Below are 17,559 nucleotides of genomic sequence, written 5' to 3' on the forward strand. Positions count from 1 at the left end.
ATACTCTGTGCTGCTGTAGATCAGCGCACTCCTCTCCTGACATACTCTGTGCTGCTGTAGATCAGCGCACTCCTCTCCTGACATACTCTGTGCTGCTGTAGATCAGCGCCCTCCTCTCCTGACATACTCTGTGCTGCTGTAGATCAGCGCACTCCTCTCCTGACATACTCTGTGCTGCTGTAGATCAGCGCCCTCCTCTCCTGACATACTCTGTGCTGCTGTAGATCAGCGCACTCCTCTCCTGACATACTCTGTGCTGCTGGGGAATCTGCTCATCCCACTATGTAATTCTCAGCCTGTGACCTCCCATAGATCAGCACACTCCTCTCCTGAAATACTCTGTGCTGCTGGGGAATCTGCTCCTCCCACTATGTAATTCTCAGCCTGTGACCTCCCATAGATCAGCAAACTCCTCTCCTGAAATACTCTGTGCTGCTGGGGAATCTGCTCATCCCACTATGTAATTCTCAGCCTGTGACCTCCCATAGATCAGCACACTCCTCTCCTGAAATACTCTGTGCTGCTGGGGAATCTGCTCCTCCCACTATGTAATTCTCAGCCTGTGACCTCCCATAGATCAGCACACTCCTCTCCTGAAATACTCTGTGCTGCTGGGGAATCTGCTCCTCCCACTATGTAATTCTCAGCCTGTGACCTCCCATAGATCAGCACACACCTCTCCTGAAATACTCTGTGCTGCTGGGGAATCTGCTCCTCCCACTATGTAATTCTCAGCCTGTGACCTCCCATAGATCAGCGCACTCCTCTCCTGAAATACTCTGTGCTGCTGGGGAATCTGCTCCTCCCACTATGTAATTCTCAGCCTGTGACCTCCCATAGATCAGCGCACTCCTCTCCTGACATACTCTGTGATGCTGTAGGTCAGCGCACTCCTCTCCTGACATACTCTGTGCTGCTGTAGATCAGCGCACTCCTCTCCTGAAATACTCTGTGCTGCTGTAGATCAGCGCCCTCCTCTCCTGACATACTCTGTGCTGCTGTAGATCAGCGCACTCCTCTCCTGACATACTCTGTGCTGCTGTAGATCAGCGCACTCCTCTCCTGAAATACTCTGTGCTGCTGTAGATCAGCGCCCTCCTCTCCTGACATACTCTGTGCTGCTGTAAATCAGTGCACTCCTCTCCTGACATACTCTGTGCTGCTGTAGATCAGCGCCCTCCTCTCCTGACATACTCTGTGCTGCTGTAGATCAGCGCCCTCCTCTCCTGACATACTCTGTGCTGCTGTAGATCAGCGCCCTCCTCTCCTGACATACTCTGTGCTGCTGTAGATCAGCGCCCTCCTCTCCTGACATACTCTGTGCTGCTGTAGATCAGCGCACTCCTCTCCTGACATACTCTGTGATGCTGTAGATCAGCGCCCTCCTCTCCTGACATACTCTGTGCTGCTGTAGATCAGCGCACTCCTCTCCTGACATACTCTGTGCTGCTGTAGATCAGCGCCCTCCTCTCCTGACATACTCTGTGCTGCTGTAGATCAGCGCCCTCCTCTCCTGACATACTCTGTGCTGCTGTAGATCAGCGCCCTCCTCTCCTGACATACTCTGTGATGCTGTAGATCAGCGCCCTCCTCTCCTGACATACTCTGTGCTGCTGTAGATCAGCGCACTCCTCTCCTGACATACTCTGTGCTGCTGTAGATCAGCGCCCTCCTCTCCTGACATACTCTGTGCTGCTGTAGATCAGCGCCCTCCTCTCCTGACATACTCTGTGCTGCTGTAGATCAGCGCCCTCCTCTCCTGACATACTCTGTGCTGCTGTAGATCAGCGCCCTCCTCTCCTGACATACTCTGTGCTGCTGTAAATCAGTGCACTCCTCTCCTGACATACTCTGTGCTGCTGTAGATCAGCGCACTCCTCTCCTGACATACTCTGTGCTGCTGTAGATCAGCGCACTCCTCTCCTGACATACTCTGTGCTGCTGTAGATCAGCGAACTCCTCTCCTGACATACTCTGTGCTGCTGTAGATCAGCGCACTCCTCTCCTGACATACTCTGTGCTGCTGTAGACCAGCGCACTCCTCTCCTGACATACTCTGTGCTGCTGTAGATCAGCGCACTCCTCTCCTGACATACTCTGTGCTGCTGTAGATCAGCGCCCTCCTCTCCTGACATACTCTGTGCTGCTGTAGATCAGCGCACTCCTCTCCTGACATACTCTGTGCTGCTGTAGATCAGCGCACTCCTCTCCTGACATACTCTGTGCTGCTCTCCTGAAATACTCTGTGCTGCCGAGGCTAACCTTAGTTATACCCTCAGTAAAATGCTGCATTTATTATAAATTTGCATTATTTTTTTACCATTATTTATTATTTTCTTATGTTTTTGTGCAGTGTAAATGTCTGTCCCCGGAAACCATAGACAAGCTGCTGTTGACGGATCTGGGATTCTCATTTCCTGTCTGTTCACTGTGTTTGGTAGATAATGGCGTCCTGTGGTAATGACACCTGCCGTGTCTATACGTCCTCTCTTCTGGGTGACTCGGGTCACCCCCCGCCATCACTCCCGGCGGCCATGTTACATAACAGGAGACTTGTGGGTGACAGGAGACTTGTAGGAGCTGCTGCTGAGAGGGGGTGTCCTGCAGAGCTGCACTCAGCCTCAGAGCTGAAATCCGCAGAGAAGGTGGAGCAACAGAACTTATCTACAGGGAGGTTTACTGCAGGAGGGGCTTATCTGTAGGAGGGGCTTATCTGTAGGTGGGGCTTATCTGTAGGAGGGGCTTATCTGTAGGAGGGGCTTATCTGTAGGAGGGGCTTATCTGTAGGAGGGGCTTATCTGTAGGTGGGGCTTATCTGTAGGTGGGGCTTATCTGTTGGAGGGGCTTATCTGTAGGTGGGGCTTATCTGTAGGTGGGGCTTATCTGTAGGAGGGGCTTATCTGTAGGAGGGGCTTATCTGTAGGAGGGGCTTATCTGTAGGAGGGGCTTATCTGTAGGAGGGGCTTATCTGTAGGAGGGGCTTATCTGTTGGAGGGGCTTATCTGTAGGAGGGGCTTATCTGTAGAACAGGCTTATCTGTAGGAGGGGCTTATCTGTAGGAGGGGCTTATCTGTAGGAGGGGCATATCTACAAGAGGGGCTCATCTGTAGCAGGAGCTTATCTGTAGGTGGGGCTTATCTGTAGGTGGGGCTTATCTGTAGGAGGGGCTTATCTGTAGGAGGGGCTTATCTACAGGAGGGGCTTATCTGCAGGAGGGGCTTATCTGCAGGAGGGGCTTATCTGTAGGAGGGGCTTATCTGTAGGAGGGGCTTATCTGTAGATGGGGCTTATCTGTAGATGGGGCTTATGTAATGGAGGGGCTTATGTAATGGAGGGGCTTATGTAATGGAGGGGCTTATCTGCGGTTGGGGCTTATCTGCAGGTGGGGCTTATCTGCAGGTGGGGCTTATCTGTAGATGGGGCTTATCTGCAGGAGGGCCTTATCTGTAGGAGGGGCTTATCTGAAGGGGTGAGCTTATCTGCAGGAGGGGCTTATCTGAAGGGGTGAGCTTATCTGCAGGAGGGGCTTATCTGCAGGAGGGGCTTATCTGTAGGAGGGGCATATCTGTAGGAGGGGCTTATCTGTAGGAGGGACTTATCTCTAGGCCGGGATTACCTGTAGGATGGATTTATCTGTAGAACAGGCTTATCTACAGGGAGGCTTATCTGTAGGAGGGGCTTATCTGTAGGAGGGTCTTATCTGTAGGAGGGGCATATCTGTAGGAGGGGCTTATCTCTAGGCAGGGATTACCTGTAGGATGGATTTATCTGTAGAACAGGCTTATCTACAGGGAGGCTCATCTGTAGGGTGGGCTTAGCTACAGGAGGAACTAATCTACAGGAGAGGCTTATCATGATCAGGGCTTATTCTCAGGGGCACTTATCAGAGGTTGTATCATCAGGGGGGCTTCCACAGGAAGAGTTTATCTGGAGGAGGAGTTTATCTAGAGGAGGAGCTTCTCTATTAGCAGGAGAGGATCATATCTAGAGGAGCTTCTGTATTAGGAGGAGCCTCTGTATTAGGAGGAGCTTATCTAGAGGAGCTTCTGTATTAGGAGGAGCTTCTGTATTAGGAGGAGCCTCTGTATTAGGAGGAGCTTATCTAGAGGAGGAGCTTCTGTATTAGGAGGAGCTTCTGTACTAGGAGCTTATCTAGAGGAGGAGCTTATCTAGAGGAGGAGCTTATCTAGAGGAGGAGCTTATCTAGAGGAGGAGCTTATCTAGAGGAGGAGCTTATCTAGAGGAGGAGCTTATCTAGAGGAGGAGCTTCTGTATTAAGAGGAGCTTCTGTATTAGGAGGAGCTTCTGCATTAGGAGGAGCCTCTGTATTAGGAGGAGCTTATCTAGAGGAGGAGCCTCTGTATTAGGAGGAGCCTCTGTATTAGGAGGAGCCTCTGTATTAGGAGGAGCCTCTACATTAGGAGGAGCCTCTGTATTAGGAGGAGCCTCTGTATTAGGAGGAGCTTATCTAGAGGAGGAGCTTATGTATTAGGAGGAGCCTCTGTATTAGGAGGAGCCTCTGTATTAGGAGGAGCTTCTGCATTAGGAGGAGCCTCTGTATGAAGAGGAGCTTCTGTATTAGGAGGAGCCTCTGTATTAGGAGGAGCTTCTGTATTAGGAGGAGCTTCTGCATTAGGAGGAGCTTCTGCATGAGGAGGAGCCTCTGTATGAGGAGGAGCCTCTGTATGAGGAGGAGCCTCTGTATGAAGAGGAGCTTCTGTATTAGGAGGAGCTTCTGTATTAGGAGGAGCTTCTCTATTAGGAGCTTCTGTATTAGGAGGAGCTTCTGTATTAGGAGGAGCCTATCTAGAGGAGGAGCTTCTGTATTAGGAGGAGCCTATCTAGAGGAAGAGCTTCTGTATTAGGAGAAGCTTCTCTATTAGGAGGAGTTTATCTAAAGGAGAAGCTTATTTAGAGGAGGAGCTTCTGTACTAGGAGGAGCTTCTGTACTAGGAGGAGCTTCTCTATTAGGAGGAGCTTCTGTACTAGGAGGAGCTTCTCTATTAGGAGGAGCTTCTGTACTAGGAGGAGCTTATCTATTAGGAGGAGCTTCTGTACTAGGAGGAGCTTATCTATTAGGAGGAGCTTTTCTCTTAGGAGCTTCCTATTTCTAGGAAGAGCTTATTTAGAAGAGGAGCTTTTTTTAATTAAGATGAGCTTCTGTATAAGGAGCGGCTTCTCTATTAGGAGGAGCTTCTGTATTAGGAGGAGCATATCTAGAGGAGGAGCTTATCTAGAGGAGAAGGAAGAGCTTCTGTATTAGGAGGAGCTTCTGTATTAGGAGGAGCCTCTGTATTAGGAGGAGCTTATCTAGAGGAGGAGCTTCTGTATTAGGAGGAGCTTCTGTATTAGGAGCTTATCTAGAGGAGGGGCTTCTGTATTAGGAGCAGCTTCTCTATTAGGAGGAGCTTATCTAGAGGAGGAGCTTCTGTATTAGGAGGAGCTTCTGTATTAGGAGGAGCTTCTGTATTAGGAGGAGCTTCTGTATTAGGAGGAGCTTCTGTATTAGGAGGAGCTTCTGTATTAGGAGGAGCTTATCTAGAGGAGGAGCCTCTGTATTAGGAGGAGCTTCTGCATTAGGAGCCTCTGTATTAGGAGGAGCCTCTGTATTAGGAGGAGCCTATCTAGAGGAGGAGATTATCTAGAGGAGGAGCTTCTGTTTTAGGAGGAGCTTCTGTTTTAGGAGGAGCTTCTGTATTAGGAGGAGCCTCTGTATGAGGAGGAGCTTCTGTATTAGGAGGAGCTTCTCTATTAGGAGCTTCTGTATTAGGAGCTTATCTAGAGGAGGAGCTTCTGTATTAGGAGGAGCCTATCTAGAGGAGGAGCTTCTGTATAGGAGGAGCTTATATATTAGGAGAAGCTTCTCTATTAGGAGGAGTTTATCTAAAGGAGAAGCTTATTTAGAGGAGGAGCTTCTGTACTAGGAGGAGCTTCTCTATTAGGAGGAGCTTCTGTACTAGGAGGAGCTTATCTATTAGGAGGAGCTTTTCTCTTAGGAGCTTCCTATTTCTAGGAAGAGCTTATTTAGAAGAGGAGCTTTTTTTAATTAAGATGAGCTTCTGTATAAGGAGCGGCTTCTCTATTAGGAGGAGCTTATCTAGAGGAGGAGCTTATCTAGAGGAGGAGCTTCTGTATAAGGAGCGGCTTCTCTATTAGGAGGAGCTTATCTAGAGGAGAAGGAGGAGCTTCTGTATTAGGAGGAGCTTCTCCATTAGGAGGTTATCTAGAGGAGGAGCTTATCTAGAGGAGAAGGAGGAGCTTCTGTATTAGGAGGAGCTTCTCTATTAGGAGGTTATCTAGAGGAGAGGCTTCTGTATTAGGATGAGCTTCTCTATTAGGAGGAGCTTATCTAGAGGAGGAGCTTCTGTATTAGGAGGTTATCTAGAGGAGGAGCTTCTGTATTAGGATGAGCTTCTCTATTAGGAGCTTATCTAGAGGAGGAGCTTCTGTATTAGGAGCAGCTTCTCTATTAGGAGGAGCTTATCTAGAGGAGGAGCTTCTGTATTAGGAGGAGCTTCTCTATTAGGAGGAGCTTATCTAGAGGAGGAGCTTCTGTATTAGGAGGAGCTTCTGTATAAGGAGCAGCTTCTCTATTAGGAGGAGTTTATCTAGAGGAGGAGCTTCTGTATTAGGAGGAGCTTCTGTATTAGGAGGAGCTTATCTAGAGGAGGAGCTTATCTAGAGGAGGAGCTTCTGTATTAGGAGGAGCTTCTGTATTAGGAGGAGCTTATCTAGAGGAGGAGCTTATCTAGAGGAGGAGCTTCTGTATTAGGAGGAGCTTATCTGCTAGAGACATAGTTGCTTCTTGTCTTATTATAAGAAAGGTTGAGCGGTAAAGATTCAGGGTCCAGGATGATCACACATAGAGCCAGAGCCGATTACATAACATACAGCATTTTTCATTCATATTTGTGCCTTGCGGAGCCCAAAATACAGCACTGCGCAACAATTTGACGCATTTTAGGCAGGGGTGCACAGTATTTTCAGTCCAAGGGGCACATTGCCATACTGAACCAATCCCAAGGACCGTTATTTTTTTTTAAAGGGGTAGTTGCATGAATACATCACCAAATTTTTAGGTCACCAGTCTTGTTGAGCTTCGATGCTCCGTTTAGCCGTTACAAAAAATGGTAATTATATTAGGCAAGGAAAGAAATGGTTGTCGTAAAAGCCCCCTGGTGCCACCCTCTTCTTAATGCCTTCATCACCCGGGCATGGTGAGCTCAGGTTTTGTGGGGCCACAACAGAGCTGTAAGGGGACATCACTGAGCAGAGGAGATAGAGATCATGACCTGTTATGGCTCACCTTGTCAGGTGGATCTTCTAAGTCTTAGGTCTGGCTGAGCAGCACAGACCAGAGATGTCGATACAGTGGAATTGGATAAGCCGGACAACATATGGGACAGCCAAGCTGGATCAGTCTGTTGACACCTGGATTTAATGGCGGCACGTGGATCAGTGAGGAATAGTGGAGCTCAATGTAGAAACAGGAGTAGAACCGTGTAGGCAGATGGGCACCTTGAAGTAGCAGAACCGAGCACTAGCATTAGACTAACAAAATGACCGTGAAGCCGCCTCAGCCAGCCCTAAAAAGTCTGAGAAGATGACATCAGAGGTGACATCATGATAATCTTATGTCACCTCTTAATCTTAAGAGCAGCAGGCAAAGCAGCACCTGGCGCTGGAGGATGGGTAACGTAACCCTAGAATTGACTTGTGTCTATGGAGAGTCTCACGTGTGTCTACTCCACCACCTGAGCTAAGACCACCTCAACCACGATGGTTGCCCCTATAGAACGTCTGGCCTCCAGCCTGGTGATCGAGCTGTTGACCCCCTTTTCGTACAATGGGCTCCAGCACGGACAGGAGGCCACGTATTCTATGATGTTTGTAGGACCCATCCATGAAGAATGATGTCTAGAAGACAAGATGGCCCACTCTGAGCAATGGTCCACAGTCTTGGAACAGCGCCTCTCTGTGGTAATGGAGGTCATTACACCTCAGAAATAAGATTAATATTCTCCACTACAGACTGGGCTTTGTCTGTGATCTGGCAGCTGGAGAAGCTTTTTAGGACCTATTGTACGTGCAGATGATTTTACACCCACCTCCTCTATTCACAGACGCCAGCGTTTTGTACCTGCTGTTGACATTCAGTCCTCCGTGGGTGGAAAATAAGCAGGTTAATGGGATTAGAACCGCTCTATAGAGTGCTGTGGTGAAGAACGGAGCTGGGGTAATGACACCGTGTCATGACCTCGTCAGAGGCTTCTTAAAATAACACTCGACTTTACAGATTGCGTGAGGGACTTGCATCTCAAGACCAGCAAGGATCCAGGCCATAACTGGTCAAACATTCTGATTGAACCTTCGAAAAACATGACCACTGATTATGTGGTGCCAAGACGAACCGGACGCCCTACATTTGACGTAGGTGACCCATTGTAGAATCTCATACTGCGATCTGTAACACGGGCTGTAGACGTTACAGTAGATTCGTTGGCGTCTCCTTCCATGGCTGGTGCCACTACAGATCCTTCAAGGAGCACTGAGTAGACGAAGATCTGTACCGTGAGGCTCAACCAAGTGGAGAACTCCTCAAGACTAGAAAAACTGCAGCCAAAACATCTCACAGCTGGCGGCGGGCCACCAAAAACATGTCTACAGAGCGAGACCGATACAGTCTACTGACCAGCGGTGGTTGGTTATATCTGAAGGGGTCCTAAATAGTAATTCTATCTTTCTATCTGTTATTCATCTCTCACATATCTTAAGGGATGTTTGGATTGTATTTGTGCGGTTACTATATTTGTTTTGGTATCTGTCACATTACATCTTCTTCGTGTGCTGCCCGTTTTTAGCGCGCAGCATCAACGCTGTAATATTTCTGATGATTGTGCCTGGAAAGTTCACAATCTTTTCGCTGATCTGAAGAACAGGATAATCCAATCTGACTGAAGTGATACCCATGGTCGATATCTTTGACTCATGTACAGTTGGTCCCATGTTATGTGGGTATATGGCCCCCCCCCCCACTGTTGACCCTCAGCTGAAGACCTCTGACTAGCACCCAGTGATCAGACCGTAATGCAAAAACATCCGAGCAGAAAGTGTAGACATGATACCTGGTAGCAATTTCTCTCCTGATTAGTTACGTTATCGCCCGTTTTTGAACAAATTTTGTACAATTTTCTTACTACTTTTTGGGTTCAGGATCCCTCCAGAGATATTGCAGAGATGGGTTGTTTGGAATTTTAATGCAGTGACTCCAGATGAGCAACTGCCCCATGAAATTTAGTTGCAAAGTGTGTTAGGAAAATCCGAGTTTTCTCCAAAATGTTGTTTCTTGAAGGTGGCTGTCAAGTGACGATGGAGCGATCGTCTTTCAGGAGCTCCGTAAAATCAAGTCACAAGTATTCAGTAGCTGTGGGCAGAATGATCGTTCGTCAACAGCTTCCACCCACCCGTCTATCAATGTAAGCGATAGCAGAAGATGACCACATCTGGCCTATTTTGGAGGTCCCACAGAGATCTTGTCATGGTCAGAGGGTCTTTCTGATCGTATGCGCCTCTTGGATACTTCAGTGCCTAACTTGTGGTACTTTTAGCATAGAAGGGTTCTAGACTTTGGACATTCCCTACTTGTTAGAAGAGCAAATAAGCTGGTTACAACTTGTTCCTCCATCGAGACCACCAGTGATCAGCATTTAACAAGACCGAAATATAATTGCCTACTCCAAATCAAGGGTTATCTATGTAAAGACGAACAGGTCCACCAAAAACAGACACCATCCTCTCCAAGAGATGAGAATCCTGGACATAGGACCTATCAACTTGTAAGTCCTTAATAGGTTATATGAATAGGTTTTCCCCTTCAAGAACAGGCAAGTGTCCCATCAACTCATTAAAACCCACTGTTGTAAATTTGGAAACGATGTAGGTATGAGTGTCCGCGAGGTCATTGAACTCTATATGTATCGTACGTCTACATCGCGTGTGACGACTGATTTATGTTATTTGCACAGTAAACACTCTACATGACTGCAGGTCTCCGTCTTCATACGAACCAGATCACATTGGAGGGGAAAACATGTTTATCACTTTTCCAGGTGCAGATCCAGAGAGTAGGGAGTGAGTTTTGGATAATGCTCCCCGAAAGAAGAGAACTGTCTCTTTACTGCCCCCCAAGAATGGCTGCCCTTTAAGTCAATGTCCAAAGTATGGAGTTTCGAAACGTGACTCAGGTTTGAAGACCATCAACTGTGGACAAGCACAGTCTCTGAATTTATGCTCCTCGTCAATATTGAGTGATGTTCTGGTTGGTTCTCCTTGTCAGAGTCTTTAGTACAATGTTCCCTATGAAAAAGTAGGTCTTCTTCCAGCAGAAGAAGACCTACTGTAAATAATGGAGGGATGGGAGTGCTCTACTCACCAGGAGCAGTGGGAAGTCTGCATCCTTCCAGCTCAGTCGTTGGTGGAGCTCGGCAGATAATGGTCACTTGTACATCACTGATCATATCCAACTAATTCACCCACATACAAAATGATCCAAGGATTTACAGGAAATGATCGTGTTGCTTATTGGATATTATCATACACAGGTCTGTTTCATTCACTACATCAGCTGCAGTTGCTCCAGAAGTAGGGTGAAGGTGGAGGTGATCACCTGGCATTGAGTAGGGTGAAGGTGGAGGTGATCACCTGGCATTGAGTAGGGTGAAGGTGGAGGTGATCACCTGGCATTGAGTAGGGTGAAGGTGGAGGTGATCACCTGGCATTGAGTAGGGTGAAGGTGGAGGTGATCACCTGGCATTGAGTAGGGTGCAGGTGGAGGTGATCACCTGGCATTGAGTAGGGTGAAGGTGGAGGTGATCACCTGGCATTGAGTAGGGTGAAGGTGGAGGTGATCACCTGGCATTGAGTAGGGTGAAGGTGGAGGTGATCACCTGGCATTGATCCCTCAGTTTACACCACTGTTTACTTCACATCCATATTGTATAATGTCTCTTTGTCTCCTCTGCTGCGGTTATCAGATGGGTGATAGCACTGTGTACACATCACTACAGGAAGTCGTTAGGAGCAGATAGAGATGGGGCCTATTTACCCAGATTAGGGCCACCTGGATGACGACTTCTAGACTCACTTCTGTTCCATCACGATGATATAATCTAAGTATGGAAGTCAATGGTTCCTCAATGTCTTCTGGTTGGGAGAAGAACAAATGGTTTCCAATTCGGTCTCTTGACTCATCCAGGGAGAGGACGGTGTCTCATATATCTACTGTTCCCATTCATGGTCTTTCTCCATAAATGATAACTTGTCCTCTATGACTTTATTGTATGGTGTCTCAGAAAGAGGAAAGGGTCATCGCGTTGTGGTTAGAAGGTCACAGTCGCATCATTCCTCACGTGTTTTCCTCTCTGATGTTTAGAAAAGTTTCGCTCATGCCTCGAAACAATCGACGGAACTCTCGAGACTGCAACGTTGGTCGTTTCACGAGATTCGTGACTATACAATTGGCCTAATAGCACTGAACCCTTAAACCATGCCCTATGCCATACATGCAACAGCACCTTCTAGTCTCTGCCATGAATGGTCACAATCTTGCTACTTTCTGTCTGTACCGATCCGTCACAGCTCCAGCACCAGGTTCTAGTTCTTCCTTCTCCATGGGCAGTTCCCACTGTGCTAGCTTGTGACAGGTCACTGTAATAACCCACCATGCACCTCTGATGTCATCATCAAAAGCCTTTTAGGCCAGCTCTGGCGGCTGCACATTACCTGAGTATTCAGGTAGTAGTGCACGCTGTTACTTCATGCTTTCCAGGAGTCAAGCCACACTCCGACTTGGCTCTGCTACAGCCAGGTGATTATCTACTCAACTGTTCCTGAGTGCTATCAAACATCCAGTTCATCCTACCAACTCTGCTCTGCTGCTCCTGGTGATGTCTGCACTCTCAACTCTGCTGTGTCAAAATACTTGCTAGCTTACTCGTATCTACAATTCCAAGGTCCTGTCCACACTCTCAACTTTGCAGCATTAAGATACCTTCTATTCTAAGGTGCTGTCTGTTCTCTCAACTCTGCTGCAATAAGGTGCCTGATTGCCTACTCATCTCTGCTGTTCCTGTGTGCTCTGTGCACTCTTGCAAGGTCCCCAATTGCCTACTCATCTCAGCTTTTCCGGTGTGCTTTTTGTGCTCTTGCAAGGTGCCCAACTGCCTACTCATCTTTGCTGTTCCTGTGTGCACTTTGCACTTTTGCAAGGTGCCAAATTGCCTACTTATTTCCACTGTTCCTGTGTGCTCTTTGCGCTCTTGCAAGGTGAACGATTGCCTACTCATCTCTGCTGTTCCTGTGTGCTCTGTGCACTCTTGCAAGGTCCCCAATTGCCTACTCATCTCAGCTTTTCCAGTGTGCTCTTTGTGCTCTTGCAAGGTGCTTGATTGCCTACTCATTTCCACTGTTCCTGTGTTATCTTTGCACTGTTGCACGGTGCCTGATTGCCTACTCATCTCTGCTGTTTCTGTGTTCTCTTTGCGCTCTTGCAAGGTGCCTGATTGCCTACTAATTTCCACTGTTCCTGTGTGCTCTTGCAAGGTGCCTGATTGCTTACTCATCTCTGCTGTTCCTGTGTGCACTTTGCACTTTTGCAAGGTGCCCAATTGCCTACTAATTTCCATTATTCCTGTGTGCTCTTTGCACTCTTGCAAGTTGCCTGATTGCCTACTCATCTCTGCTGTTCCTGTGTGCTCTTGCAAGGTGCCTGATTGCCTATTCATCTCTACTGTTCCTGTGTGCTCTTTGTACTGTTGCAAGGTGCCCAATTGCCTACTAATTTCCACTATTCCTGTGTGCTCTTTGCACTCTTGCAAGTTGCCTGATTGCCTACTCATCTCTGCTGTTCCTGTGTGCTCTTGCAAGTTGCCTGATTGCCTACTCATCTCTGCTGTTCCTGTGTGCTCTTGCAAGTTGCCTGATTGCCTACTCATCTCTGCTGTTCCTGTGTGCTCTTGCAAGGTGCCTGATTGCCTACTCATCTCTACTGTTCCTGTGTGCTCTTTGTACTGTTGCACGGTGCCTGATTGCCTACTCATCTCTGCTGTTCCTGTGTGCTCTTGCAAGGTGCCTGATTGCCTACTCATCTTCTGCTGTTCCTGTGTGCTCTTGCAAGGTGCCTGATTGCCTACTCATCTCTACTGTTCCTGCGTGCTCTTTGTACTGTTGCACGGTGCCTGATTGCCTACTCATCTCTACTGTTCCTGTGTGCTGTTTGCACTTTTGCAAGGTGCCTGATTGCCTACTCAACTCTGCTGTTCCTCTGTGCTATTCAGATTCCTTCAAGGTGCTATCTGCACATTTGGCTCTGCTGTATCCAGTACCACCAGCTCCACTGATTCACCTGCCGCCCCTGAGCCAATACCAGCAGGTACCCCTCAGTAAGTTACTTATCTCTCTTGAGAACAAAAGGCCAAAACTTTCTCCAAAGTCTTCCATGGAAGAAAAGTTGGGACATCCCTATAAACATGAAATGGTCAGACATTAATCACATGTACAGCCATCTACACAGCACGGTCACGGATAAAGGATTCTTTCCAGTAAGAGTTGAATATATATGAAATAAGGTGTTTGTTTTTATTCAACTCACTTTTTGGTAAAGATTTAGTGGGATTCTATGGAACCGCAGAAGTAAAATGTAACATCTGCATATCGTGTCATGGATTCTTTACAGTAAGAGGAGAGTTAAAATTAACAAAATAAATTCTTAATGCTCCCAACAATATGATATCAAGATATGCGCTTACACCGTAAAGCATCATGGGGGTTTGACTATTAAAGTTAGGTTTGTGAAGGATTCTTTACAGTAAGAGAAGTGCCTATGCATTTGGATAGAGGAGAAGTATTTAAAGTTATATATCCGATTAAATTAATTTGTAGCAATGAAAGGGGTGAGATGTGTTTAACACCTCCAGTATGTGTGAAGGATTCTCTACAGTAACAGCAGTAACAATATATAGTATAGGACATTTTCTGAAGAGAGTAGTTTTCCAGATGCATCACCCTCTGGGAGTTCGGACTATTACATTACCTTCATCAGTCACTATTATTACATTTTGGGCTTCCTGCCACACGTCTATGAGCTCATTCAGATATTTTATAACATGAACCTCACAAGGACAAGGCGTCTCGCCAGTTCGGCCTCGCGCCAGGATATTGTTCGGTGGTAAGCGGGCGACTTATGGGACACAGAAAGGCGATGAACGGACGGAGAGGAAAATGTAACGAAAATCCAATACCTCCAAAAACCTCACATTTACTTTCGAGGTCCTTATCCTAAAGAACCAATAACACAGCGCCCCCCTCTGGAGAAATCGTGTATTACAGCTCTAGAAAGCGGAGCTTGTAACAAGCCGTGATTTGCATGGTGAGACTGTAACGACACTTCTCCATTGTCCTCAGATCTTGTTTGTTCCTCTTTTCTTTTTTTCTTTTGCATATTATTTTAAATATTAAAAAACTAGGATGAGAACAATAAAGGTAAAGCCGACGCTCCGTATGGGGCGCACGCTCCGCGGCGGACTAGGGAAATGTTCACACAAAGTTTTGTTTTGCAAAGTCCATATTAATTTCACTTCCCCATAAATGGCCTCTCTCCCCCCCTGCTTAGATATAGGCACTTTCAGGAGGCAAGGGTTCACTTTTTTTTCTACCTAATTGCAAAAAAAAAAGTAGGTTCCATTAATAAACTTTCACCGTTTGCTGATTGCAGAATGAGCTAACTGAGACTCCATCAGGGAGCTGTCACTCTTTTATCTGTTTTTTTTTTTAATCTTCTCTATAACCACATCAAAATTCAACTTGACTTTGATGTGGTTTGTGATTCGAAATCAGACACATAAAGCTCACTGATAGATTCTCCGTTAACTCATACTGCTGCAAACAATGTGCAAAGGAATAAAACCAAACCGTGCAACATTTTTCATCAAACCCAATTGCAAAAAAATTATTTGCAGCCGAAACTACATGCCGTTTGATTTTTACCAGGTCTTTTGTATTACTGTTAATTGCTGGCTGCAGAATGAGTTAACTGAGAACCAGTTGGGGAGTTTTAACGCTTCAAAATTGAACCCCCAGGCATCTTTCCTGCTCCGCACCTCCTGGCTGGGAAACTTCTGCTCACAAGTCTTAGAAATTGTAAAAAAAAAAAAAAAAAGCTTTTAGAGTTTCCCTGAAGAGTCCGTGGCGGCCCGGTAGAGAGGAACGGCGCCCAGGTCTGCTTTATATTATGGAACAATCCAGGCATTCATCAGCCCTTGGCTCAGCCGCTTCATTGACTTTAATGAGGGCGGTCGCTGGTAACGTGAGAAAACCAGGACGCGGTATCGTCCAGAGACACCGGAGCGACCTGACGTCTACCTGATCCCAAAGATGACATTATTATTAGCGGGAAGATATATATAATAGCGGGAAGATATAATATAATGAACTTATTCCTCATTTTTCTAGTTTTACATAAGAAAACCTTGTGTTACTAAACGGAAACTATCAGCAAGCAGGCTAGCTGCTGCTGATGAATCTCATTTTCTCATATTTAGAGGTAACGTGAGAAAACCAGGACGCGGTATCGTCCAGAGACACCGGAGCGACCTGACGTCTACCTGATCCCATACATGACATTATTATTAGCGAGAAGATATCATATATAATAGCGGGAAGATATAATATAATGAACGTATTCCTCATTTTTCTAGTTTTACATAAGAAAACATTGTGTTACTAAACGGAAACTATCAGCAAGCAGGCTAGCTGTTGCTGATGAATCTCATTTTCTCATATTTAGAGGTTTTTTTTTGCTATGTGAAAACTATCAACAAGCAGGCTGCTACTCAAGATGATTCTCATTTTCTAACTTTTACTAAGTTGCTGTTGCTTTTGGGAAACTATTAAAATAAGCTTCTGTTACTGTATGGAAACTATCAACAAGCATGGTGGTGCTGATGATGGACCATATATTCTCACTTTTAATTACAGTTTACTAGAATAAGCTTCTGTTATCTGGAAACTATCAGCAAGCAGGCTGGCCTTTGATGACAGATCTTATCTTAAGTTTTGCTAGAATAAGTTTATGTGGAAACTATCAACAAGCTGGCTGCAGATGATGATGGATCTTATTTTGTTACTTATTTGTTTTACTAAAACTATCAGCAATGAGGCCGTCTGCTGTCGAGGGATCATGTATGTTGACCGGTGGTGGTAAGGTGGTCTCGAGGGTCACGGACCCCACTACAAAAGCTGTTGTATTTTTTCAGGACTCCAACCTGACGTTGTACACGGAGCAGCCGGACCTGACGCCATGCTTCCAGAACACGGTGGTCGCCTGGATCCCCGTCATCTACCTCTGGGTGGCGCTACCATTCTATGTTATTTATTTAAAGTTTAACCGCAGGGGATACATCGTGCTGTCCGCGCTGAGCAAAGCCAAGACGGTAAGAGGGCGTGAGCCGCAGACGTGTCGGGCATGGTTTGTACTGTCGGGTAACACATTGCTTTCTGCTCTGCAGCTTTTCGGGGTGCTGCTGTGGTGCGTCTGCTGGGCGGACCTCTTCTACTCTTTCCATACTCTAATCCAGAATGAGCCCCCTCCCCCGGTGTACTTTGTGACCCCGCTGCTCGTCGGAATAACTATGGTTTGTATCTAGTTTATTATGCTATGGGGATCAGTATAGACAGAGAACGTCTCCGGAGTGATCGGTATAGACGGGGAACATCTCCCGGAGTGATCGGTATAGACGGGGAAAGTCTACCGGAATGATCGGTATAGACGGGGAAAGTCTCCCGGAGTGATCGGTATAGACAGGGAACGTGTCCCGGAGTGATCGGTATAGACAGAGAACGTCTCCCGGAGTGATCGGTATAGACGAGGAACGTCTCCCGCAGTGATCGGTATAGACGGGGAACGTCTCCCGGAGTGATCGGTATAGACGGGGAACGTCTCCCGCAGTGATCGGTATAGACGGGGAACGTCTCCCGGAGTGATCGGTATAGACAGCGAACGTCTCCCGGAGTGATCGGTATAGACGGGGAACGTCTTCCGGAGTGATCGGTATAGACGGGGAACGTCTCCCGCAGTGATCGGTATAGACGGGGAACGTCTCCCGGAGTGATCAGTATAGACGGGGAACGTCTCCCGCAGTGATCGGTATAGACGAGGAACGTCTCCCGCAGTGATCGGTATAGACGGGGAACGTCTCCCGGAGTGATCGGTATAGACGGGGAACGTCTCCCGCAGTGATCGGTATAGACGGGGAACGTCTCCCGCAGTGATCGGTATAGACGGGGAACGTCTCCCGCAGTGATCGGTATAGACGGGGAACGTCTCTCGGAGTGATCGGTATAGACAGCGAACGTCTCCCGGAGTGATCGGTATAGACGGGGAACGTCTCCCGGAGTGATCGGTATAGACGGGGAACGTCTCCCGCAGTGATCGGTATAGACGGGGAACGTCTCCCGGAGTGATCGGTATAGACGGGGAACGTCTCCCGCAGTGATCGGTATAGA

At 47.1% G+C, this 17,559-nt stretch overlaps 1 protein-coding gene across 1 annotated transcript in view; it reads left to right on the forward strand.

Moving 5' to 3' along the window:
* Nucleotides 1-17,559, forward strand: part of ABCC3 (ATP binding cassette subfamily C member 3) — an 80,683-nt gene that overhangs the window by 26,424 nt on the left and 36,700 nt on the right. Inside the window, exons 2-3 of the mRNA XM_073660273.1 lie at nucleotides 16,311-16,487; nucleotides 16,563-16,688. Coding sequence (XP_073516374.1) covers nucleotides 16,311-16,487; nucleotides 16,563-16,688 — 303 coding nt within the window. The remainder of the gene's footprint in view (nucleotides 1-16,310; nucleotides 16,488-16,562; nucleotides 16,689-17,559) is intronic.

The sequence above is a fragment of the Phyllobates terribilis genome, unplaced genomic scaffold (assembly GCF_046119375.1).
Source record: "Phyllobates terribilis strain yellow unplaced genomic scaffold, ASM4611937v1 Scaffold_25__1_contigs__length_18738178, whole genome shotgun sequence".
Classification (NCBI taxonomy): Eukaryota; Metazoa; Chordata; class Amphibia; order Anura; family Dendrobatidae; genus Phyllobates; species Phyllobates terribilis.